We start from the raw sequence: 27,704 nt of genomic DNA, 5'->3' as shown, positions 1-27,704 counted from the left end.
TAAGGGCCCTCTTGTCCCATTTTCTCATTTGTGTCTTAGCATAAACCCAACTCATCTAGATTTGTTTTGTCTAGGTTTGTATTGGTGGTAAATTAATAAGAAGATTAGATACCTACTTTATAGGTAGATGGAGCTCAAGCAGTCTTTTCTTTATACAAAGATCTTTCTTTCCTCATCTGTGAAGAAGAATGACTTTTTGTATCTCCCTCTCTCGTTTTGTCTGCCTTTTAATTTTAGAAACATGAATTCAGACACCTTGCTAGTCTTGCAGAAGGAACTCACCTGCTCCATCTGTATGAACTACTTCATAGATCCGGTCACCTTAGACTGTGGCCACAGCTTTTGCCGCTCCTGCCTATGGCTCTACTGGGAGGGGTCCCCATCTCCAGTGTGCTGTCCTCATTGCAAACAAGTGTTGGAGAGGTCAGATTTCAAAACCAACATCCCACTCGGGACCCTGGCTTCCCTAGGCAGACAGACCAGAGCTGACTCCATCAACAGCTCTGAGGAGCAGATCTGTGTGGCACATGATGCAGCAAAATTGGTCTTTTGTGATGTTGAAAGGAACCTGCTCTGTGGGCATTGCCCTGATTCCCTGGAGCACATGCTTCACAACCACCGCCCAACACAATGGGCTGCTGAGGAATACAGGGTAAGTGGCGTCTCTCATGCAATTTGGTAGTTGTATGCTCCTAAGTGAGAGAGAAAGATGAGGATGATGATAAAAAAATATTGATGAAAATGGAGCTGGTGGAGGTGGTGATGTTTCAATGTAAATTCCAAAATGTAAGTGTATCCAGGCAATGCTGTTGGTCAACGTGGCACTATAATCATAGTGGTGTTTCCCCTTTGCTAAGGTAGATTTCCTTAGATATGTTGTCCAAATATGTAGAATTGGTGCTATTGTGGGGCAGGTGGCTAGCTAGCACCAGGAATACTGGTTTCTGATGCAAGTTTGACTTTTTCATAGTCAGGATAGATGAAAATCTGGGTGCCATTTTCTCAAGAAATGGTTATTTTCTGTAAGGTCTCCCCAAACTCATTGTTATGTTTCTGTCACTGCTGATATTCCAAATATAAGAATAAAATAAGATTAATATGAAAAGATCAGACCTCTCCAGTCTAACTCAAGGTGACAGTGCTATCAACATCTGCCTTTAACCATAAAAAAGAGGATAAAGTTTACAGTAACCATCTTAGGTGTCACTAAAGCTCATGGTTATTTTGCAGGAGGAACTTCGCAAGAGAATGGGCTCCCTATGGAATATGATTCAAGAAATGCAAAACAATGTGAAGATAGAAGCTAGCAAAGCTGAATCATTGGAGGTAGGATTGAACAAGTTCTGTTTATTTTTACTTTTATATATTTACTAAGGCCCAGTGCATAAAAATTTATGCACTGGAGTGGGGTCCGTCGGCCCGGCCTGTCCTCTCTCACAGTCCTGGAGCCCTCAGGGGTGGGAGGTGACGTGGTGATCAGGGGAAGGCGACGCCCCATCACACCTCTTCTGCTGCCACTGCAGGCAGTGCAAGCCTCGGATGGCCCTGGTTACCTGAGCCTCGGGTGGCCCTGGGTGGCTGGGCAGCTGCCATCTGAGGGTTGCCTGTGTCTGGGCAGCCACCATCCGAGGCTTGCCTGTGCCTCGGGCTGGTCCTGGGTGGCTGGGGGGCTGAGGGGACTGGGGGATTCTGGAAGCAGGCGTGCGGAGCAGCCAGGCTTACCTGAGGGTGGGCCTGGCCTTGCTGTGCGCCTGCCACCCTGGTGGGGCTGAGGGGACTGGGCGCCACCCTCTTGTGGTTGTAGGTGCCGCCATCTTTGAGGGCACAGCAGTCAATTAGCATATTCCCTCCTTATTGGCTGTGGGCACCACCATCTTTGCGATGGCATGAGGGTCCATTAGCGTATTCCCTCTTTATTAGATAAGATGCAGATTGAGAAATGCTGGCTTATAGTTTTAGGTAAATTGGAGTTAAAGAATAATGGTTAAAGGATAATAGTTTCTGCCCAGGAAAAAGTAGTTGTTTAAAAAAAATATATAAGCAATCACAAATATAGTGGCCAAATATATATATGGTGTAAAATAATGCATGCAGTTCACCCTCCACACTCAAGGATGCTGTGCAAAGAATGCTAATACAGTTGACTGTGGAACAGTGTGGGAGGCTAGGGTCCCAACTGCTTGCAGCCAAATATCCATGTATAACTTTTGACTTTCCCACAATTTCCTTATTCCTTCTTATCTGTGAGGTATTATTTGCAGGACCCAAAGGATACCAAATTCCAGGGATGTTCAAGTCCTTTATATAAAACTAAAGGCCTAGTGCCTGAAATATGTGCATGGGGGGGGGGAGGGGTGTCTCCTTAGCCCAGCCTACACCCTCTCCAATCTGGGACCCCTTGAGGGCAGTTGGACATCCCTTTCATAATCCTGGACTGCTGGCTCCTAATCGCTCACCTGCCTGCCTGCTTGGTTGTCCTTAACTGCCCCCTCCTCCTCCCCCCCTCCCCCCGCTGGCCTGATTGCCCCTCATTGCCTCTGCATGCTGGCCTGATCTCCCTTAACTGCCCCTCCCCCCGCCAGCCTGGTCGCTCCTAACTGCCCCCCCTCCCCCCGCTGGCCTGGGTGCCCTCAACTGCCCCTTTTGCTGGCCTGGTTGCCCCTAACTGACCCCCCAGCTGGCCTGATCGCCCCTCACAGCCCCCCCCACTGGCCTGGTCGCCCCACACAGCCTGCTTGTTCAGTCATTTGGTCGTCCTGCACTAACTCCCCTGCCACCTGGTCACAGACAGCCATCTTGTGAGGGCGTGAGGGTTAATTTGCATACTACCTCTTTATTATATAGGATTGTGTAAAAAAATGCATACAGTTCACCCTCTGCATTAATGGATTTGCAACATCAGGTCAAAGATAAAGTCTTTGGTCTGCCATGGATGCATCTTTGAAGAAAACCCACACACATAGATATTGTTCAAGGGTCAATCAACTGTGTGTATGCAAGGCTTGAGAGATATTCCCAGACAAAATATGAAGGTTTGATAAATCTTTTAAGAAATGGAGTATAAGACAGAACCACACTAAGTTTGACTGTGAAGGAGAGGAGAGAAATAAAGTAGGACCAAGAGAAAAAAAAATAGAGAATTTAAAAAAATCTGTATATTAAGGTATATGCTTAAATATTTTTACATACGTAATAGAAAAATCAAGCAAAGGAACAGTAGAAAAAGAAGGTAATGGAGAAGAAACAATTGATGGAGTAAGAACTGTGAAGAAACATCCCAGGGACCATTTATTTATTTATTTATTTTTAAATTTTTGGTTTCAGAGAGCAAGGGTGTGAGAGAGAAACATCATTGATGAGAGAGAATCATTGTTGGGCTGCCTCCCTAACCAGCCCTACTGCAGATTGAGTCCTAAACCCTGGCATGTTCCCTGACTTGGAATTGAACCATGACCTCCTGGTTCATAGTGGATACTCAACCACTGAGCAACACAGGCTTGGCTAGCATTGGAGCCTTAAGAAGGCTTGATTTAACAAGAAAGGAGACCAGGAACATAGGGTCAGGATGTACAGAAGGGCTTGCAAATACTCAAGACACTTTGAGGTATGAGGCAAAAAGTTCCTCAAATATTTTCTTGAGGAGACTAAGGAAAAAATGGAAGTTTGACAATCTCTTTAGAGTGAGAATGTGTAATCCCTTCAATCCTCTATCTGTGCAGGAGTATATGGCCTTTAGGAAGGTGATGATCAGAGCTGAATATCAGAAGATTCATCAGTTTCTATATGAGGAGGAGCGCCTCCATCTGGACATGATAGAGGGAGAAACAAAGGAGATCTTCCACCAACTGGAAGAAAGCAAAATCAGAATGACCCGACAGACAGAAAGCCTGAGAGAAATGTTCAGAGAGCTGTTGGACATGTTTCACAAGCCAGATGTGAAAATGCTCCAGGTGAGAGGGGAGGGTCCATCAGTTTAGACTGGAATCCTTTTCTGGACAATGTGGCCATGACACCAAAATGATACCTGCATACACCATTACCCTCAACTAAGTGATTATGCTCCTTCACTCTCATCATCATGTCTGTCCATTCAGTCACTTATTTTCTTGTTTCCTGGTAATCTTTGGGAGCCTAAGTAGCTGACATAGGATAAAGTGATTTCAGTGTAATCTGAAGTACCACCTCCACAGACAGATTGTCCAAATTCAGTCAATCTCTGAGCAGGGCAACATTAACTTTGCTGTGGTAATTTTCTATTTACATTCCCCTAATCCACTGTCACTCTCTGTTATTGCCATAAAAGCAACTAACTAAAGACATTGAGGTTTTGACGCTCACCTAGGCAAGATTTCTAGAATTTGGCAATCAATTCTAAAGCTCTCTGTATTTTTCATTGGATGACCTGTTTTGCTTTCATCGTTGTAAATGGTCAGATCTCTCCTTGGGAATAACAGGGCAATGAGTGATATTGGAAACCTAGACCTGGTTGCATCGCTTCACTTCTCTGCCTGACCTCCTTCCATCCTCAGGACACCCTGAGGAAGCTCTGCGTGTTTTAGTTTAAGTGCTATTATTAAGATGGCCTCTGATTGTTCCTTAAAGGGGAATAGGAAAAAGTACATTATGAAAACAAACTCTAGAAAATATGTAAAAGAACATAATTTGCACATTTACCTTCTTTTTCTGTTTGTTTTGCAGGATTTGGGAACTGTGTTGGAAAGGTGAGCATACACTAATTCTTTCTGAGAAAGTCATTCTCTTCTTGATGAGGGTGCTGTACATGTTTTGACCTATAAAATTATCCTCTGTAGCTATTTTCTGTTTTCTTTCAAAAATGGACCTGAGGCCTTCTGGTCTCAGAGGGTTCCTTTCCATGTAGCTGAATTCAAACATACCTAAAACATCTGACCTTCTGGGTTTTCTTTTTTTTTTTTTTTTTTTAAATATATTTTATTGATTTTTTACAGAGAGGAAGGGAGAGGGATAGAGAGCTAGAAACATCGATGAGAGAGAAACATCGATCAGCTGCCTCCTGCACAGCCCCCACTGGGGATGTGCCCGCAACCAAGGTACATGCCCTTGACCGGAATCGAACCCGGGACCCTTCAGTCCGCAGGCCGACGCTCTATCCACTGAGCCAAACCGGTTTCGGCCCTTCTGGGTTTTCTTACAGCACATCACTCCCATCCTCTTCCTATTTAGTACAATAAACATTACAGGAGTGATTTTTTAAGGTATCACAAAAACAGTACCTACACTGCACAGTTGGAAGGTGAAAAAGGCAGGAAAGAGGGAGCTTTCCTATGAATGGATTGGGGTAGCTTTTGTTCCCAGGACTAGCAATGACTCAGCCTGTTCCATCACTGCATGCCCCCCTTGTAGGCAGAGCTCAGGGGAATGACCTCCTGGTGCCCCCTAAGAAGTTAGACCTTCAGGAACAGAGCTGCCAGGCGGGAGTTAGGTTTCCTTGTTTGAGAAAAAAAGAGCAAAACTATATGGCTGTGTGGACACTTCCCTTTCAGACGCTGAATATCTCATTGGTGAAGACTCTGAGACTCAAGTCCCAAAGGCTTTGCCTGGATGTTCTGCTCCCTTTCAGATACCCAGGAGTTTGCATTCCCTGAGGTGGAGTAGATGGAGAAAATGATTCTCAATCATTTTTTTTTTATAGAAAAGGTGGAGATTTATTGAAGAACAAGTACAGACTCCCACATGGGGAGAGGGAACGAGTCCCACAGAACGGACTCCCACGTAGGGAGGGGGAAAGGGTCCCTGGAGGGGGAAAGGGTCCCCTCAATCATTTTAGAAATGCAATAATATCTGAGAAGAATGGGGACATTGCCACATGATATAATTTATAAATTTAGAAAAGAAGTAAGATAACATTTCTTATATCCCTAAGAGGGTAGACTATAATGTATACTCCATTAGCTCAGAATGAGAGGATCCTGATGAAATATCTTGGATGAAAAGCTATGATTTTTAGACTGGATTTGTGACTAACCTTTGCCTCCAAATGCCACTGATGTCATTCTTCACAGGACCGAATTGGTGCGGAATCAAAAGCCTCAACCAGTGAATCCGGACCTCACTTCCTGGTGCTGCAATGGACTCCTGGACTTGCTGAACAAGTTCAGAGGTAAGAGCTTGCCCTGTGGCATTAGGCCTCAATTTCTTTGTGGTTCTTAGTTTTATAGGTTCTTTTTCCATTTTAACATTATCTTTTCTCTCATGAAGGCAGTCCATCACTTTCCAAAATTATATCTTCTTCCCTTGTGTAGTCATATCGCAATGAACTTTGCAACTTATTGAAAATACAAAGCAAGATACCTATTTTTATTGATGTTTGGTATCCATAGAGGAGGAGAAGAGCAATGAGGTTGACCATGTGGTCACAAGGAGATGGAATATTTAGTTCTCAGAGTAGCCATCAATATTGTATGTTTACTCAGTTACCCCACTTTTGAATTTTTAAATATGACCCTGATGTATTTAACCTGTTGTATATTATCAATGCACTTTTCATGCATTGCACTAAGAATATTTATTACTTATAAAATCAGAAAGTCCAACAAAGAACTGAAAATGTCACAAGCAGAATAATTTTAGTGCTGTTAGATCAATGTCAAAACCACTGATAGAGAAGGATCTGTGACCACGGTCCAATCATATTAGGCTCATAATAAAGAGCATGTCTAAACCCCAGAACTGAAATTGAGATTAGACTTAATGCAGGGTCTGAACAGATAATGAAAATCCAAAGCACTCTCTTCAGAAATTACTAATTATCCATAATATGTATTTCAATCAAATATTTATATTCTTGAAAATGTAAAAGATTCTACTTATATTCCAACTAGAGGCGCAATGCATGAAATTCCTGCAAGGGGCTGGGCCCTCCCAGCTCCAGCTTTGTCTGGAAGGTCTTCTGGATGGTTGTTTTGCTGTTCGGTCTAATTAGCATATTATTATATAGGACTAGAGGCTGGATGCACGAAATTAGTGCAAGAGTAGGCCTTCCTTCCCCTGGCTGCTGGCACCAGCTTTCCTCTGGCACCAGGGACCCAGGCTTCCCTCTGGCCACTGGCAGGCACCCAGAACCCAGGCTTCCCTTGCAGCCCCAGCTTTGTCCGGAAGGTCGTCTGGAAGGATGTCTGGTCTAATTAGCATATTACTCTTTTATTATTATAGATAACCCACATAATAGCAAAGTGCTGTCTATTTCTTAAATAGTGTCAAGGACAATCAACACAAGAAGAGTTTTCTAAAGGAAAGAAAAGATTTTCTGTGTGACTTGAAAGAAACTACCCAGAGGTTGACATTAAATCTCTGCTTCACACTGTCACACCCTTTGTGATATGTGTGGAGGTATTGTTTTCTTCTTCTGTGTACTGTGAAGGACTTCTGTGTGCTGTAGAGGTAGTGATAACACTTGTTCTTTGTAGATGAGCCAGTCTGTACTCTCTTTGCTGTCTTTATTTTGTATTTCCTTGGAGGAGGGGCAAATAAAGAGACTCTGCCCCTCAGGCCACGGAAATTCCATTTATTGACCTGTTTTTTGCCTCTCTCTGCAGTGGATAATGTCCTGAGTGATGGAACCATCAGTATCTGCATGAGCCTTTCTGAGGATGTGAGAGGTGTGCTGTTTGGAAATGACCATCCCAGCATGTCCAGGGAGCCCCAGAGAGTGCGGAGTTTTGCGACATGGGGAACGCATACCTTCACCTCTGGTAGACATTACTGGGAGGTGGATGTGCCACACAACTTGAGTTGGATTCTTGGAGTCTGTAAAGATATCATTCTAAGAGATACCGATTTCATTATTGATTTTGAAGAAGCTTCTTTTCTATTTTCATTGAAGCTGAGTGATCATTATTATCTCTCCACTAACCGCCCACTCTTAGTTCATCATGTGAAAATGCCTGTGGGTAAGATTGGAGTGTTTCTGGATTATGAGAAAGGAATTGTGAGCTTCCATGATGCTGGCAATGGTTCCCTCATATGTAGTTTAGCTTCTTCCTCCTTCTCTTCCCCTCTGAAGCCTTTCCTTTGCTTTGAAGCTTCATGAAAAGTTAAGTTTTGGCCATTTATTTGATGAATTTCCATGTGTCTGGAAACTATTTTTATGAAATGTCCTGTGAGGCACCAGGCGATACCTAACACATTGTACTTTAAGGGCACGTAATTCTTGTATGTTTATAAAATGGCATAACCAGATTAAATGCATAAATGTGCTTATAAACTGTCTTTTTTGTGTGTTTTTTTAACATATATATAATAAATTAATTTTATTGTTGATAGTATTACAGATGTTTCCCATTTCCCCCTTACTCCCAGCCTCCCAGCCCCTACCCACAACCACTACCCCAGTCTTCACCACAATATTGCCTCTGTCCATGGGCTATACATATAAGTACATAAGTTATTTTGCTTTCTCTTCTCCTTCCCCCACCTCCACCCCCACATCAAGGTATGTCAGTCTTCCATTCCTCCATGCATCCGGTTTTCTGTTGGTCAATTCATTTTGTACGTTAGATTCCTCAAAAAAAGTGAAATCATGTGATATTCGTGATATGCTCACATCATTTATTCTCCTCCCAAACAGACATGGTTGTAGAGACACAATAGCAAACAAACAAACAAACAAACAAACAAACAAAAAACAACAACCCACCCACACAAAGCAAACTGGCAATTTAGAAATAATTTTCTAATTTCCCTTCATCTATCTATATTCTACATGTTCTCTCAGTTTAATAATCCATAGTTTGAAGTAACATTACTTAATAACCTGTGCTGTGCATTGTTTTGTAATTGTCACCACATTTATACATACTTCAATGTTATTAGTATTCTCTACTAGACAGAAATTCACAGGATGATCAGACCAGTACTCTCCTCATCTTCCCTAGTATCTCCATCTAGAGCTAAATCATTCACACATTATACTGTGTATATACTAAGTACATGATATTATATCATCATCGTCATATCTCAATATCACCCCCTGCCTTTCCCTCTGTTAGTCTAGCTGTGAAGCCCTCTGTGTCATTTCCACACACCTATCAAACAATCCACTCTCTTTTCAGCTGTGATTTATCTGCTGGTTAAACTGTTTACCAAATATCAAGTCTTTATAACATTTTAAAAATTTATATAAACTCTATTTTCTCATCAATATGGTGGCCACATTCCACCTAATTTTTTAGTTGTGTGAAAACTCAACTTCAAAATAAGATTGTATTTTTGTAATTCGAACAATGAGCCCCCTGTCATATTATAACGTTAAAGAGCCCCTTTTAACTTAATTAATTATATGTAATGTATTTTTCATTATGTGTTCGTGTAAATAATATGTTTTACATTTTTAGTTAAACATCATTATTCATTACCCATTTCATTGAATACACTGTAGCTCCCTCTTGTTTGAAATACCAGCAGGTTAAAGAACATGTGGGTGTTTATAAATACAAAAGTTTTTAGTATATTTTAATTTCAATACCTATTGCTGGTATTTCAAAATAAGGTTCTAATTTTACTTGATATTTTTTGTTTTTCTTTACGATTTTATACGGCTTAATTTATAATGTACAAACTGTGCTTTTATATAAATACTAGTGATCCAGTGCACGAAATTTGTGCACGGCAGGGGGCGTGTCCCTCAGCCCAACCTGCACTCTCTCCAATCTAGGACCCCTCGGGGGATGTCCAACTGCAGGTTTTGGGCCTGAACAAGCAGTCGGACATCCCTCTCACAATCCAGAACTGCTGGCTCCTAACCACTCACCTGCCTGCCGGCCTGCTCACCCCCAACTGCCCCCACCACTGGCCTGATCACCCTCAACTGGCCACCCCTGCCAGCCTGCTTGCCCCCAACTGTCCCCCCTGCCAGCTTGATCACCCCCAACTGCCCTCTTCTCCTGGCCTGATCGCCCCTAACCACCTCTGCCTTGGCCCCGCCACCATGGCTTTGTCCAGAAGGATGTCTGGAAGGTCTCCCAGTCTAATTAGCATATCACCCTTTTATTAGTATAGAATAGATACAAGTAAACAATATACACCAAAAGCTCTCAACTTTCTCATCACTGGTGGTGTTTAATTCATATTTTGGTCAAGTGTTTATGCTAAAGTAATTAATCTGTGGTAATTTTAGTCTCATTAGATCTCAAAAAGAGTAATTTTATTGTGCAAAAAACAAAATAATAAAAATAATTGGAACTGTGCCAAACACTGTCAGTTTTTAACTGAAAGTTGATTTTTATATTATTTGTATAAACTAAACAATTAAAGCTCTCCCCAACCACAGACAGCTTTTTGGTAACTTGAGGCCTTTTTCAGTAATCTGCTCCACCTCTGGCTAGAGCAATAAAACCCTTAGCTATCACCCAGTAGCAGGTGACAGTGCTGAGAAGAAAGGGACAGAAACCCGGGTTGAGCCCTGGAGAATTTACTCTGGTGGTTTTGCAGCCAGGAGCCATAGCCCCATCCCACCCAGAGACAGGAGTTGGAGGTGCCCAGTTGTTTGTTCCTGGCTCCTCCCACTGCAGAAGCCAGCAAAGAAACCTGAACTTCAGTCCCCTGTAAAGCTGCTGATAGAACTGTAATGTGTAGGGTGCAGGGATAACCCTGAGGACAATTTGTTTGAAATTCCACCCCCCTCCTCTGACCTCAACCACCACCACCAACAGGAGTTTTTATCTTTTTTCTAATCCTGCTGCCTACATTCCCATGCTGTCAGGGTATCCATTACCTCCACCATTGCTGGCTGTGGCCACACTGTCCTCCCTCCTGAGCTTTTCTGTTCACTATGACTATACCCTCCAGAGTCCTTATTTTAAAAGGACACTGTTCCCATAAGAATGACAAATGCCTATAGATGGAGCCCTGGCTGCTGGTCCTGGAGAGCTGCAGGAGCCCTGTATTCTCTCTCTCTCCCCTTTCCTGTGTCTGAGCTATGTCCACCTCACCACTCTTCTCATTCAGCGGGTGGTTTAGGGAACCTGCTTAGAAGACCCAGCCAGCTAGCCAGAGTGGGACCATCTCAGTCTGTATCAGGACAGCCCAGTGATAATTTCAAAACCCTATATCCACATATAAGCTGAAAAAACTTAAAAGTTTCTGAAATATGGGGGTTTTACTTCATAAAATATACCCCATTTTATTAACCCAATAAATGACATATTATGTAATTACTTATTTAGTCCATGATATTTTCTATGTTTTTAACTAATGTATTTTACTAATATTCTAAAACAAATACTTCCACATGACAAGCAAAACCAGTGCCACACAACTCACAGTAATGAATGATATTAAATTAAAAGTAAAAACTCACTGATATTAGTCAAATTCACAGCGTGTGAGTGATCTTCGAGGTCAAATATCTCAAATTATTATCAATACAATAGGAGAAGTTTATTACTATAATAATCAATTCATTGAGTTAGAGAAGGTTTACCTAGGAAATCCACTCTGTAGATGGCATCTATATACTAGTATATAAAAGGCTAATATGCTAAGTGTCTGTCTGACTGATTGTTATGATGTGCACTGACCACCAGGAGGCAGACATTCAACGCAGGAGCTGCCGTGACGAGCACTGGTCATTTACAGAGAAAAGGCACCCAAGGATGGGGTGTCCACAAAGCAACACTCAGCTTCCCTCAAGTGGGACACAGGCCCCACCCCCACCCCAGAGCGACAGCCCACCAAATTGCAGCTGATGCTGCCAAGACCCCATGGTGCAAAATGCAGCCCACAGCACAGCCCAGCCCAGCCCGGAAACAGTCACTGTGGGCTCCGGGTAATGACATTGTGTAGCAATGCCCAGGCTTCCTCTCTCTAGCAATGACTAGCCTCCTTGCAATTTCTTCAGCCCAGGAACATGACTTGCTTTATAGCCAGGTGCAAACATTTCACACTTCAACCAAATATCTGTGAAGCGTTTTCCCATGCCTCATCTCATTTGATTCTCACAGAAGACCTGGAGTAGGTATATAGGAGACTAGATGGAATCTTATTTTCTGTTCATTAGCTGGAAAATGGAAATTTAGAAAGCTTAGAAACTTGACCTGACTGAAAAGAAAGAAGTAAGAAATGGTGGAGCTTGAAAATGACTTCAGGTTTTCTCACTGCACAGAATATAGTCAAACACTGCTGCAGTTAAATATTTTACCCTTTGTTCTTCCTACATGATCTACAATAATAATCTGCTTCATGTTGATATTTACTGTTGTGTGGCTGACAATTACCTGAAAGAGAAGTTGGAGTGCTTCACTGGGCTGGAAAAAGTTTAGCTGCATCAGAAAGCAGGTCTAATTAAGCAAGTTTATTCTACCATCTTATTTAATAACAGAGGAATATGCAAATTAGCCAGGATGCCATAACATCATGACCACGTGAAGCTGCCTACCGGAGTCCCCACCCAACACTGATGTGACGCTGCCTGTGTGCATCCCTGGCCTGGGACATGGCACTGCCTGCCTGTATCCCTGCCCAGCCCTGAAGTGAAGCTGCCTGCCTGCATCCCTGGTCAGGGACATGACACTGCCTGCCTGTGTCCCTGACCTGGGATGTGGTGCTGCCTGCATGCGTCCCCACCCAGCGCTGAGGTGAAGCTGTCTACCTGCATCCCTGGCCAGGGACGTGACACTGCCTGCCTGTGTCCCCAGCCTGGGAAGTGAAGCTGCCTGCATTCATATACATTTTACTACTTTCCTTTCATCTCTGACACTTCTATTATGGAGAAAGGGCAAATAGCAATATTAAAATATTTCCTCTAATTAATTCCCTTTTAATGTGCATGGATTTCATGCACTGGGCCACTAGTATGTATATAAAAGGCTAAATTGATTCATGCATGCACAATACAAAGTTCTCACTGGCACCATTCACACATATGTGTTTTGATCTGTCATTGTCAATTGTGAATTTGGTTGACACTTCTATTATAGAGAAAGGGTGAATAGTGATGTTAAAATATTTCTTCTAATTAATTTCCTTTCAATGTGCACCAATCTGTGCACTGGGCCACTAGTATAAATATAATGTAAATATCATGGCATTTAACCTAAGGATGGTTTCTGACTGCCAACGTGGCCAGGCAGAAGGAGCAGGACGGGAATGAGGGGAAGCCATCTTGAAGCTTATACACACCTTCTCTTGGTTATTTAATGTAATTGAAGAGCCATGGTGAAGGGATTTTACATATGAAAGTAAAGTCCCTTATGTTGATTTTTTAAAAATATTTTATTGATTTCAGAGAAGAAGGGAGAGGGAGAGATAGAAATATCCATGATGAGAGATAATCAATGATAAGCTGCTTCCTGCATACCCTACACTAGGGATCGAACCCACAACCAGGGCATGTGCTCTGACCAGGAATCAAACTGTGACCACTGAGCCCTTAGGTTGATTTGAAAGTAAACAGCCCTGTAGGGAGTGGTTCTAGGGTCAAGCCTCAGGTTGACCTGTGGCAGGGCCACAAACAAGTCCCAGCCTGGAGGGCAGAGCTCTCCTAGCGTAATTAAGCCTGACCTTGTAGCCCTCCCTAATTCCTTCCTAAGTAGCTAATGGGCTGTGGGATGTGCAGGAAGTGAGCCAAAACAAGAACATTTGTATACATGTTAATCTACCCTTGTTTTAATCAGACTATAAAATAAAGCTTGCAGGCTGGGTCTTTTGTGTCCTCATCCAGGCACTGGAGATCCACCAATCCCCAACTGTATTCTCTAGTCTGTCTTTTCTTCAATCCTTCACTGCCCCTCCTCAGGTTCACCCTTGGCTATGCTGGTGTGGCACACAGCCCAAACCAGTTTAGCTTTACAGCTGCTACCTGAGGGGCAGGCTGCTAGTTAAACTAACACCTAAGGGCCCTCTGTAATCCAAGAGACCCTGGAGTTTGGGAGTGGTAGGCCATTCAAAGCTCCAGTAGATCCCTTACAATACTGAGCACATGTATCCAAGGCCCTGTTTGTTTGTTTGTTTTTTTGTGACAGCTGCCCTTTTGTAAATTACAGAAAGTTGAAGGTATAAAATGATATCACTTTACAGTAAACCCTTGATTTTGTGGACCTTGATTTAACAGACTTAGAATTTAACAGACAAGGTTTCACATATGTTATATGTGAAAGTTAACACCTTGTTATTATTTTTAATATATTTTTATTGATTTTCAAAGAGGAAAGGAGTGCCTGCAGAGGCCTCTGAGCAGAGCTCTGCACTTCCCCACACAGCCCTGGGTGCAGGGGAGCTGCTCTCAGCCCTCACAGGACAGAAAAACTGTAGCTGCCAGGACACCAGGGCATGAGTGGGAGAAATACCCAGGAGGCCACTGAGCCTCACTGAGGTGAAGAACAGGAAACAGCAGGTGCCTGGAGAGTTCTCTCCTTCCCAGGAGTGCTGGTTTCGGCTTGATCCCCACAGGCCAGGCTGAGGGACCTCACCTGCCACAGGGACCCTGCTCACTCCACAGATGTCCTTTGAGTCCTGGTGCCACCCCAGGTGTTGTCGGCTGGGGAGTGACTGCAGGAAATTGGCTCCAGGGCATGTCCTGGATGTCTCACCCAGTCCCGCTCCACTGGCCACCTTCTAATTAATTTCCTTTCAATGTGCACGATTCTGTGCACCAGGCCTCTAGTGTTGAATAAGTGTGGTGAAAATGGACATCCCTGTCCTTTTCCTGTTCTTAGGGTAAATGGTTTTAGCTTTCACACATTGAGTATGATGTTTGCTGTAGATTTGTCATATATGGCCTTTATTATGTTGAGATATGCTCCCTCTATTTCCTCTCCAAAGTTATGGATTCATACTCTCTCTCCAATCTCAGTTTTTTTTTTCTTTACTTCTTTTCTTCAGTTTTCTTTTAATTTAACATGTTACAGTTTCTTCTACTTAAAGCAATATCATTCTCTAGCTCCTGCACTCTCACTTCTCACCATGGTAGGCACACACCTTAAATTGCTGTTCTCAGGTCTTTTTCCTATCATGTCTATGTCAGCCTGATTCACAGGAAAATGCAGCCTCATACTTACCATCCAATAGACAGGTATTCTGCCATCTTTACTGAGAGTTTGTTTTTAATTTCTTGAATATTTTCTCATAAAGATTTCATTTGATTTGAGAGGTTACTCTGTAAAGAAATAAAGAAAATTGAATTTTATCACCATAGAAGCAACCACATTTAAGTTTCAGATCCTAAGCAATGGAGATAATCAGGATAAGTTACATAAAAGTACTTTAGGTAGAGAAGGATCATGACGTTTCCCCACATTCCCTCACTAATGATAAATGTAAGGTTTCAGCCTATAGAACCACACAATGCAATGTAGTCATTCATCCTGAGAAACTGACCAGAAGTTTACTTAGTATGGCTACTTCCCATACTAAGTAAGGGAGGCATCTTGCATCATCATTTAGAGCTAGTGATAATAGTACTTTTCCCCTGCTAATTATAATATAAATTATCCTATTCCCTTTGTGGAGTGTTAGCAAATATGTACCCCATAGTAAATCCCTTTGCATTTGTAGTTTTCACACCACCAACTCTTTCACAAATGAGGCCTTTCCAGTGCCTTGAGTACAATGCTGCATCATCAAAGTAATGATGATCATTAACTTAATTACTCTCCCATTAAATGCAATGTCCATGAAGACAGGTCAAGCAGTGCATTTTCTCAAAAATCATTATTGATTGTGAAATAGGTATCAATACAGTCAGAAAGGAGAAGATTGAATCCTCATCTCTTTGCTGTACTCTCTTCCAGCATTCAAGGTTCTCTGAGGGGCACCACTCACCCTGTCTTCCTCAGCAGCCTCTTCCACGGAGCAGTGTCTGTGAGCCACATGCTCCTGAGAGCTAGAGCAGTGCAAACAGAGCAGGCTCCTGTGGTCTTCACAGAAGATCTGCTTGGTCTCCTTGTGCAGCCCACACCTATTGTCCTCAGAGCTCAGGAATTGCCGCAGACTGGCTTTTCTGGCCATGGACACCAGATTTTTCAGGATAATATTGGTTTTGAAGATTTTCTGCTCTCATGGTTCCCTGAACACAGGACAACAAGTAGGGCTTTCTGCTTTCTCCCAGGATACATAGAGACACGAACAACAGAAGCTGTGCCCACCGCCCATGGTGACTAGGTCTATACAGTGATTCAGGCAGATGGCACAGGTGAGCTCTTTCTGGAAGTTTTGTGGGAAGTCTGAACCCATTTTTCTGAGGGAAGAATATCAGGAGGTTATTCCTCTGTCCTGGGGATACAAAGGTCTAAGCAAAATGTGACTCAGGTTGTGACTCAATGATTCTGTGTCTAGAGCCGAACAGTCTTGATACGGTAGGCATGTGACACACATGGAAAGCAGACACAGGAAAGCTCCCACAACCTGAAGAAACCATTCTTAACTATTTAACCAACTCCATCCCCCTCCTGCCCCTTTTCTTCTGCATAAAGAACAATCCCTCTTCTGCTGACATCCTTCCTTTTCCAAATAGCTTGAGTTTCTGGTATTTCTCCCAAATCTATAGCTCCAGGTGCTGGGTCCTGAAGGCTCTAATATCCCAGCTAACACTCAATGACAGTCACTCACTTGGCTCAAGATATTTGACTTTGATTTTCATTATGTCATGTAATTTCAGGCAATTTAACTTTAATTGTACTTTAAGATCTCAATCAGAATCTGTATCTCAGAACTTTTAAAAAAATCTTTTAGCCGAAACAGGTTTGGCTCAGTGGATAGAGCATCGGCCTGCAGACTGAAGGGTCCTGGGTTCGATTCCAGTCAAGGGCATGTACCTTGGTTGCGGGCACATCCCCTGTGGGAGGTGTGCAGGAGGCAGCTGATCGATGTTTCTCTCTCATCAATGTTTCTAGCTCTCTGTCCCTCTCCCTTCCTCTCTGTAAAATATCAATAAAATATATTTAAAAAAAATCTTTTAATTTTGTTGGAGTCCAACTAATCTTTTTTTTTTTTTTGCTGTTACATGTGTGTGTTTTTTTTTTAAATTGATTTCAGAGAGAAGAAGGGAGCGAGAGAAAGAAACATCTATGAGAGACAAACATTGATTGGCTGACTCCTGCACAACCCCCAGTGGGGATAGAGCCCACACCCTGGGCAAGTGCCCTCACCAGGAAAAAAAGGCTTTTGGCTTTGTTTTGAATAATTATGCACCCCCGGGATAGAGTAATTGTGGTTTTGGAGTTAAAGACTATTTTTACCAATCATAACTGTACAAACTCATTAACATCACTTACTTTAAGTATATGTACATATGTTGCAAATGTTTAGAGCAGTGGTTCCCAACCTTTTCTTAACCATGCCCCACTTAAGCATCTCTGACATTCTAATGCCCCTGCTGTGAAATCTTATTAAAAAAGTGAACTCCTATTCACATGGAGGAAGCCTAAAAGGCCATTACCTTGGTCTAAACAAGCTTCCAAAGAACATGCCATCCAGGAAAGAAAAATAAAAGATCGAAAGGACAGATGAAGTACTGAGGAAGAAATCACTAAGAAATTGTTTTAAAAAAAGCAATAATAACAGGAAGTGATATGAAAAAAATAGCAAGTAAAATTTCAAAACATATAATAGAGAACTGAAATGCATAAATATATTATAACATATATTTATAGGCTGTGAGGCCCCTAGAACCATAAGAAATGAAAAAAATTCACTGCTAATAACTCATTCCCGAATTACCCCCCTTAAAAATCAAATTGCCACCATGTGGAGCATGTGTCCCACATTGAAAACCACAGGTTTAGAGTCAAGGTAACAATTCCTGTTTCTTACAAAATCTCTGCATTCCCACATCTGGCTTATTTAGTGAGAAATATATCAGGGAAGGGATGCATCCAGCTTTAAATAGCAAGTTTTGGCAGAGTCCAGATAGGAATTATTCCTTTACAAATATTCTGTCTTTGTCATTTTCCCCCATTGAGGTGGGTTTCCATCTTGTTACAGTGAGTCATTAACTAAGTAGTTAAAGGAGACCAAAGTGATTTTCAAAGTAGCTGCCTTGGGAGCAGGCAGCAGGCTGGATAGAGGTGGTGTCAAGGGAAAGCTTCACTTAAGGACTGGTGCAGGGAGCACCCAGATGGCTAATTAGACTGTTAATTTTAACAACATGTTAACAATATCTGTGATGTCAAGGCCATGGCCACAGCCACAGCAGAACAGAGCAGTGATTTTATTATTTTTAATGTATTTTTATTTATTTCAGAGAGGAATGGAGAGAGAGAGAGAGAGAGAGAGAGAGAGAGAGAGAGAGAGAGAGAGATAAAAACATCAATGATAAGAGAGAATCATGGATTGGCTGCCTCCTGCATGCCCTCCACTGGGGATTGAGACTGCAACCCAGGCATATGCCTTCACCCCAAATTGAACAATGACTTCCTGGTTCATAAACTGAGGCTCAAACACTGAGCTATGTTTGAAGTACCAGAGCAGCAATTTTAGAGCAAGAGTGGTGATCTCAGGACAAGAATTTTATTCCTGGTTAGGGCACATATCCAGGTTTTGGGTTATATCCCTGGTTATGGTGAATGCTGGAGGCAACCTATCAATGTTTCTCTCTCACATATGTTTCTCTTTCTCTCTTTCTTCCCCCCCTCTCTCTCTTGAATCAATAAAAATACTCTTGAGTGAGGATTTAAAAAAAAATAGTAGTGGCCAAGGTATTCTTACATTAAAATAAGAAAACAACCCTGGCTGTTTTGGTGCAGTGGTTACTGAATCAGCCCAGGGTTTGATTCCCAGTAAAGGTCAAGCACGTTGATCGAAGTTTTGATCCCCTGCCCTGGTCTGGCATGTAAAGAAGGCAACCAATCTATGTGTCTCTCTCAGGTCTATGTTATTCTCTCTCTCTCTCTCTCTCTCTCTCTCTCTCCCCCTCCCTCTATCTCTCTGCCTATGCCCTACCCTCCATTCTTAAAAAAAAAAAAATCTATGGAAAAATATCGTAAGGTGAGAATTAAAATAATAATAATAAAATTATAGCAACAAATAAAGCACTTCCTATGTAACAGAACATGGTTAAAATATTTCCAAGTAAACACAATAAAATATTTTCCAAGTTATTGGACATTTGCTATAGTCACTAGTTAATGAAATAATCCATTGTATCTGTTTGTGAGATAAAAATAGAAGTCCTTTTTTTTTTTTTAAATCCTCACCCGAGGACATTTTCCCATTGATTTTTTAGAGAGAGTTGGAGTCAGGGGAGAGGCAGAGAGAAACATCAATGTGAGAGAGATACAGCTGTTGGTTGTCTCCTGCAGGGGACCCGAACAAGGCTTGGGATCCAGCCTGCAACCAAGGCATGGGCCTTTCACCTGAATCGAACCAGAGACACTTCAGTCTGAAGTCCTACACTCTATCCACAGAGCCGGACCAGCTAGAGATAAAAGTAAAAGTTCCAGATGGCCAGAAATGTAGATATAAAGGAAGCCAGTGAGGGTTGCTTTGTTGTGAAATTGGTGACTTAATGAGATTATGTTGGTAGAGGCATATTTAGGGAGATTAGCAAAAGTGTTAAGTTAATCCTTTTCCCCTTAGAAAAGAGCAGCTCTTTGAAGACCTCTCAAATCTGATCACCTGGAAAAATGGGTGTGGTCTTCAGAGATTCACTATAAGGAGCCAAACTCACTGTTTCCAGAACACAGGGAGTGTATATGGATCTTACCTGCTCGGGGAGACTTCTGAGAGCTACTGCCACCAGGCTAAGAAGGCTTGATGCCTGAGCTGACTCCTTTGTATTAGTACTTCTCAAGCAAGCATTGGTGAGTTTTCATTTATCAGCAAACTGAGGTTGTTTCTATAATATGATTCCATTACTGTTTTGTTCGGTATATGTTTTGTAATTAATATGATGGCTAATTTTACTTCTCCTATTTATATAATCACTAGAAGCCCGATGCATGAAGATTCGTGCTAGAATGGGCTTTCCTTTCCCTGGCTGCCGGCACCACCTTTCCACTCCGACCCAGCCCCTTTCCACTCAGGCCCTGGAGCCGCCTCTTTCAGCTCTGGCCCTGCCTTCCCATGCTGTCCAGAGGCCCTGAGTGACTGGGGATGGGGCAGAATGCCTGCATCATCACCATGGTGACCACTCAAGCATCCCACCCCCATCACTCAGTGCCTGTGTACGCCATCTTTGTTGGGTTAATTTGCATATCACTCCTGATTGGCTGGTGGCATAGTGGAGGTATGGTCAATTTACATGTTTGTCTATTATTAGGTAAGATTAGTTGTTCCTAGGAATCAGAAAATGGTTGCCAGATATCTTGTAATTTTGTACATGATTGTGTATTTAAAAAAAAAATTTAAGAGTATTTAATTCTATATGTAGAACACATTACAGCCTACTCTAACATGGCTAATGCCTCTGTGCACAAGAGAGATAGATGCTATTCTATAATATACTGTCAATTTATTGAGTTAGAGAAGATACATCCAGAGCATTTACTCTGTGGATGGTCCAACATGGTAAACCTAGAATGGAACAAGGAGACCAGATAAGCGTTCAATGATTTGAAAAAAATATTTTTACACGTATCAATATTTCACTTTGAAGTGAAATAAATGTTTCTTAAGAAACATGAGCTTTCTGACTTCAATTTAAAATTCAGAACAGTCCAGTGGTCTGTCAACATAACCTTTAACCCAGCTATATCATCTTTAGCAGTCTTTCTAATAGAATTTCCCACAAACAAAAATATACACAAAATGTGTACTTTGTAGCATTTTAAGTAGCTGAATAAATAAATAGGAAAAATATTCTGAAATATGTAGTATCATTTAAGAAATATACTACATATTATTGGTCTGTTATTCAACTGACAATATTCTATAATTATTCATTTAGTCTATGTTATCTTATATGTTTTTAACTAATAGATTTTATCAACATAATAAAACAAATGCTTGCTTCTGCATGAATAGAAAAACCACAGTACTGAATGATACCACATTAAACATAAAAACTCACCAATATCAGTCAAAATCACAATGAGTGACCTTATAGGCTAAAATTTTAATTTATTGCTAATAAGAAATATTTATTAACACTATCAATTTATTGAGTTAGAGAAGATACACCCAGAGCATTTACTCTGTGGATGGTCCAACATGGTAAACCTAGAATGGAACAAGACCTATTCTTATATTTCTTAAATTGAATGTCATATCACCTTATGATAGCTTTTTGATGTGCTGACTTGATTAGGCAGAACTACAAGGATGGAAATGAGGGCAGCAAGCTTTTTTTTTATTTTTTAACAAACATACCTCTTGCTAGTTATTCAATCAAAGGCTAAACTACTTGGTACTGTGATGAGATAGCAGGTGTAACTAAAGTCCCTTATTTTGTTTGTGAGCTAAAGAAATTCTCAAGTCCTCACTTCATCGGTGGAAGTCGGTTCTCAACCTCAATCCACAGGTTGAGAACCTCTAGCAGGGTCGCCTAAGACCATCGGAAAACACAGATCTTTACATTATGTTTCATAACAATAGCAACGTTATGAAGTAGCAACGAAAATAATTTTATGGTTGGGGGTCACCTCAACATGAGGAACTGTATTAAAGGGTCGCGGCATTAAAAAGGTTGAGAACCACTGGCTTAGACAATCCTTGAACAACACTCCAAACATCAAATGGGTCTGTATTGCTCCAGAAACGCCCCACTGACAGTGACAAATGCTTTGTCCCATGACCATTGGGTTCCAGCCTGCTGGTGATTTCTCTTCCCGACTTACTCTACCACAGATCTCACACTTGCTTAACTAGTCCCTTTGTTCGTGTAAGCCAGTTCTTTGTAATAGATCTGTATATGGATCTCTTTATATGTGCGTCCGTATTACTGGTTCTGCTTCTGTGGTTGAGCCTTGATTGACAGCACTGATAGATTCTTATTCAATGCTAAGATGGTCTTGACCATAAATCTTGTGGTCCATCCGCAAAGAAATTCTTCTCTCAGAAAATGTTATGTCCTGGCCACTGTGGAGCAGTTAACTGGGCATAGTCCCTTGCAATAAAAAGTTGCTGATTTGATTCCTAGATGTTCCTGGGTTTCGGCTCAGTCCCTAGTAGGGGATGTGCAGGAGGCAGCCAATAGATGTTTCTCTCTCTCTCCCTCTAGGCCTTTCTCTCTCTCTAAAAATATGAAAACATATATTTTTTTAAAAAAAAAGGAAATGTTGGGATAGCTTCTCCCCAAATTTTGTTCCCCTTTTTTTTAAATTTTCATATGAAAACATAAAGATATGGCATATCAAGAGAAATATAGTCAGTCCTTCCTCTTTATTTTCAGATTCTGAATTTGCAAATTTGCATATTCACTAAACTATTTGTAATTCTAAAAGTAATACTCATGGTGTTTTCCTAGCTATATTTGGACTTGCACTGAGAAGGAGAAATTCGATTCCTGCCAGTTGAATGTTCCAAGCAGAGTTTGAATAAGGAGAAGTTCAAACAGTAAGTAAGTGTCTTTTCCATGGTATATTATGCCAGGTTTTTGGCATTTTGGTACTGCTTGTTGGTGACTTCACTGTTTAAAATAGCCCCCAGCCTTAATGCCAAAGCACTGGGCTATACTTTATGGAGATAATGTATCTGTGAGTTTAACCTTCAAACTCACAATGTCAAGGGTTCTAAGTCCTCCACCTCTGGCAGAAATGTCGAGTGGCCCTGTAGCTGAGAGCTGGTGCCACACACAGATCCACGTAGTGAAATTCTCCCACATGTGGACCATCAGTAACCTTAGCTGGAAATGGGTGAAGTCATTCAAAGTTCAACCTTTTCATCAGAAGCCAATGATCAACTGAAATGGTGTTTGAGAGTATACCCAAAACGGGTAGGTGAAGAAAGCAAAGATTACCTGTCACTTTACTTGATACTGCTCAGCTGTCCAAAGAGTGGATTTGGGGCAAAATTCAAATTCTCCATCCTGAATTCCAAGGGAGAAGTAACCAAAGCAGTAAAGAGTCAGGGAGCATATAGGTTTGTACAAGGCAACAACTGGGGGTTTAAAAAATTCATCTGTAGAGATGTTCTCTTGGATGAAGACAACAGGTTTCTCCCTGATGACAAGCTGACCCTCTTCTGTGAGGTGAGTGTGATGTTAGATAAGCTTCCTTAAGGAATGAACTCTAGCACTGTAGGCCATGAATTCAATGTTAATAAATATACAATATAGAGGTAAGATGTCTTTAAATAGAAACACACATAAAACAAGGTTATTTACTAACTGATGGATGGGCATGCTATGACCAGAGACTGGAAGGAGACTAAATCTGCATTTAAGCCAGGAATAATGCTTCAGTACTTGCTAGTAGAGTGTTTGTGCCACTTTATAGAACATGAAGGGCACTTACTATAAGTGTGTAATATCTGTCCTTTTAATCAGAAATTAATTAGTTTTTAGAATGCAATGAAGATTCTATACTTACAGATAATAAAAGTAATAGATTACCCAATAGAAATACGATCAATTTTATGAAGTGCTTATTTATGGCAAAGAAAATTAAAGAGAAAAGAAATAGGAAAAGATGCTAACTCTAATTACCAATGGGGAGAAAGCAATTCTATTCACAATAATTAATTTTTACACATGAGATTGACAAAATTTTTAGAAATTTGAAAAGGGTCCCAAGTACTTGTTAATTCGTGATTTCTTTTAAGTGGTGGAAAGGGAAAGTAACTGGATTTTTAGGGAGTGTTCCCTGTGGGTCTACTCCAGGGACTATACTATAGTGTAAATACATTAGATTACAGGGGTGAGGAACCTTTTTTCTGCCAAGGGCCATTTGGATATTTATAACATCATTTGTGGGCCATACAAAATGAACTGAAATTATTAAAAATTCGCCTGCTACATTTGGTCAAACATTTAACTTACCCCTAATGCCTTGGGAGGGCCAGACCAAATGATTTTAGGGGCCTTATATGGGCCTCAGGCAGGATGTTCCCCACCTCTGGATTACAGCATTGCTTTAAGAAAGGCCTGCCATTCACAAAAAACTCAATAAATATTATTAAATGAATCTTAGGTAATTGTTGAGCATCTGTCTATTATGATAGTATTTATGTTTTACTTATTTTATTTTTATTTCAGAGAGGAAGAGAGACATAGAAACATCAATGAAGAGAGAGAATCACTGAATTGCTGCCTCCTGCCAGCCCCACACTGGGGATCAAGCCTGCAATGTGGCCATGTGCCCTGACCTGGAATGAAACCGAGGCCTCTTGCTTCATAGGTTGACACTAAACCACTGAGCCACACAAGGCAAGCAGCATTTATGTTTTAGATGCATCATTCAGATAACTGTTTTTAGAAACAAAGCCTGGATGTTGTAGAGAGTATGCAGTGAATGCAGAAGGACAGGTACCCGCAGCTGTTGGCCCAGCTCTGAGAGATTTTCTGTTAGACAAGACAACTTCATCTTCCCACTACTGACTTAATTTGGGTGAAAAGAGAACAGAAATCTTTGTCCTCTGCTTTGGAAATCTTGTTTAACCTTCAAACTGGCGATGTCAAGGGTTCTAAGTCCTCCACCTCTGGCAGAAATGTCGAGTGGCCTTGTAACTGAGAGCTGGTGCCACACACAGATCCACGTAGTGAAATTCTCCCACATGTGGACCATCAGTAACCTTAGCTTTTGCCAGCTGGAAATGGGTGAAGTCATTCAAAGTTCAACCTTTTCATCAGAAGCCAATGATCAACTGAAATGGTGTTTGAGAGTATACCCAAAACGGGTAGGTGAAGAAAGCAAAGATTACCTGTCACTTTACTTGATACTGCTCAGCTGTCCAAAGAGTGGATTTGGGGCAAAATTCAAATTCTCCATCCTGAATTCCAAGGGAGAAGTAACTAAAGCAGTAAAGAGTCAGGGAGCATATAGGTTTGTACAAGGCAACAACTGGGGGTTTAAAAAATTCATCTGTAGAGATGTTCTCTTGGATGAAGACAACAGGTTTCTCCCTGATGACAAGCTGACCCTCTTCTGTGAGGTGAGTGTGGTGCAAGATTCCGTCACCATTTGTGGCCAGAATGCCATGAAGATGGTGAAGGTTCCCGAGTGCCGGCTGGCCGATGAGCTAGGACTTTGGGAGAATTCCTGGTTCACAGACTGTTGTTTTTGTGTGGCTGGCCAGGAAGTCCAGGCTCACAAAGCTATCTTAGCAGCTCGTTCTCCAGTGTTTAGGGCCATGTTTGGACATGCAATGGAGGAGAGCAAAAAGAATCAGGTGGAAATCATTGACGTGGAGCCTGGAGTGTTTAAGGAAATGATGTGCTTCATTTACACGGGAAGGCTCCAAACCTGGACACAATGGCTGATGGTTTGCTGGCAGCTGCTGACAAGTATGCCCTGGAGCATTTGAAGGTCATGTGTGAGCAAGCCCTCAGCAGTCACCTGTCTGAGGAGAATGCTGCAGAAATGCTCACCTTGGCTGACCTCCACAGCGCAGATCAATTGAAAACTCAGGCAGTGGATTTCACCAACTCTCATGCTGAGGCTGTCCTGGAGACCTCGGGGTGGCAGGCACTGGTGGTGTCCCATCCCCACTTGGTGGCTGAGGTGAACCCCTCAGGAAACCCACGCAAGCTCCTGAAGCAGTCCTGAGATCCTGCCTATTGTAAGACTCCCTTGATTTTCCAGAAGCAGCAGCCACTGTAGCTGCCATTGATCACCAGGTAGACAGTGCAATCTGTGGAGGGGAATCTGCTGTGAGGGGAAGTCTGCATCTTGGCCCCAGATTTTTAGTTTTATTATTTTCTTTAAAGGAATCATATTTTTAAAAATATATTTTATTGAATTTTACAGAGAGGAAGGGAGAGGGATAGAGAGTTAGAAACATTAATAAGAGAGAAACATCGATCAGCTGCCTCCTGCATACCCTCTACTGGGTATGTGCCTACAACCAAGGTACATGCCCTTGACTGGAATCAAACCTGGGACCCTTGAGTCTGCAGGCTGATGCTCTAGCCACTGAGCCAAACCAGTTAGGGAAGAATCATATTTTTTAATGTATCTTTATTGAATTCAGAGAGGAAGGGAGAGAGAGAGAGCGAGAGAGCGAGAGAGCGAGAGAGCGAGAGAGAGAGAGAGAGAGAGAGAGAAAGAGATTGAGTGCCCAGATAGATGCATTGCAAGGGATGGAAACTGAAACCCTTTGAGTGGAATCAAACCCCTGATCCTTCATGTCTGAGCCAAAGCTCTAACCAGTGACACAACGGCCAGGGTGAGAAAAATCTTATATTGGACCATTTGAATTTTAAAAATGTTCAAATGTCTGCCTTTTAGGGATTTGCTTGTTCTGCAGATGTTGTGGTCATCTCTGTACTTTATTAGATATAACAACCAAAATTACTTTTGGTGTTGTGAACTCATAATAAAATCACATCTTGAAAGACCAACTTTCGCCTCATGACTTCTATTTGCAATGTGTCCACATGATTTCTTTTTCTTTTTGCAGTGACTCTCACTTTGCAGCCAGGAAGAACTAATAATCTTGTCTTCCTCCTACCTGGAGGTTTGATAAGCCTCTGTGTGGGATGTGGTCCTCAAGGTGCACATGTATCTCTCTTGGATCTGAGTGTTTTCATGACTGGGGTGCTCAGACTTTTACCTCTGGGACACATTACTGGGAGATAGAAGCGGGAGACACTTGGAATTGGGCTTCTGGAGTCTGTAGTGATGATTGGAAAGAGAAGAATATGAATGTCCAGAACGGACTCTTTCTTCTGGGCTGTGCTAAGACCCACATCCACTACAATGTCTTCACCACCTCCCCACTTTTACTGCAATATGTGCCCAAACCTGTTGGCCAACTAGGGATATTCTGGATCATGAAGGTGGAAGTGTGACCTTTATAAATGTAGCTCAAAGTTCCTTTAAATGTAGAATCTCTGCTTGCTTTTTCTCTCCCCATCTTATGCCTATCTTTTGCTTTAGTCACTTCTGACTAGAAATTGATTAGGAATCGTTCTATATGCTAGGCAACTCCAATATCTAAGGAAGGCCTTTTCCTGGTAAATTATCAATTAAGACAAGTATGTTATTCTTTTTTGTTTTTAATTTCCTTTTATGTCATAAAAATCCATTTACTGTATTGTTAAATATGATGAGAACATTTAAAACATAAGTATCTATTTGTGTTTTACTCAGTTTGGGAAAATCATCACCCAGAATGCATGGCATAGAATATGTTCTCTGGATTTTGGTCTATTTCTAAACTTTCATCAGAAAGTATGATAATACATGACAGGGGTGTCTGAAAAAGGTAAAATTAAATGCAAGAGGTTGCTTATTTCACATCCTATCTAATAAAAGAGTAATATGCAAATTAGCCATCACTCCGCTACAGAATGGCGGCACACATAGCCACAAAATGGTGGCGCCCAGTGCTCTCAGCCCTGCAGGAGGCCCACAGTCTGGCTGGGAGGCACTCACGCCCCCAAGCACTGATCCACACCGCCAGCGGAGGCAGCATGGGGTGTCCAGCTGGATGGCGCCTGGGGTGTCCAGCCAGGGGTCGCGTGGGATGCGCCCAGTCGGGTAGCAGATCCAGCCTGGCTGCTCTGCAGCCTCTGGAGTATCTGGGGCTAAGCAGCGAGGCTGGAGTGTTTGGGCCTATGTGCCAGGCCAGGGGTCATGGGGACGAAGTGTACAGGCGGGATCCGCCCACTCCAGTGGCAGATCCAGCCTCACTGG

The 27,704-nt window shown here is 41.9% G+C and overlaps 2 protein-coding genes across 2 annotated transcripts; both read left to right on the top strand.

Annotated features, from left to right (window-relative positions):
- Nucleotides 1-241: 241 nt before the first annotated feature.
- LOC308233618 (tripartite motif-containing protein 64C-like) lies at nucleotides 242-8,068 on the top strand (the record flags this gene model as incomplete). Its single annotated transcript, XM_080640598.1, has 6 exons — nucleotides 242-652; nucleotides 1,231-1,326; nucleotides 3,720-3,950; nucleotides 4,699-4,721; nucleotides 6,042-6,139; nucleotides 7,575-8,068. 6 exons carry the CDS (start codon nucleotides 242-244, stop codon nucleotides 8,066-8,068), a joined length of 1,353 nt encoding a protein of 450 aa, XP_080496724.1.
- A 16,451-nt stretch (nucleotides 8,069-24,519) lies between these two features.
- Nucleotides 24,520-25,613, top strand: LOC308233617 (speckle-type POZ protein-like; the record flags this gene model as incomplete). The annotated part of the gene is given in 2 exon segments (XM_080640597.1): nucleotides 24,520-25,291; nucleotides 25,294-25,613. Coding segments are annotated over 2 exon segments (1,092 nt in total).
- Between the last annotated feature and the right edge of the window lie 2,091 nt (nucleotides 25,614-27,704).

The sequence above is a fragment of the Plecotus auritus genome (genome assembly GCF_963455305.1).
Source record: "Plecotus auritus genome assembly, chromosome: 9".
In the NCBI taxonomy this organism is placed as follows: domain Eukaryota; kingdom Metazoa; phylum Chordata; class Mammalia; order Chiroptera; family Vespertilionidae; genus Plecotus; species Plecotus auritus.
This window is presented reverse-complemented; position numbering and strand designations above follow the sequence as displayed.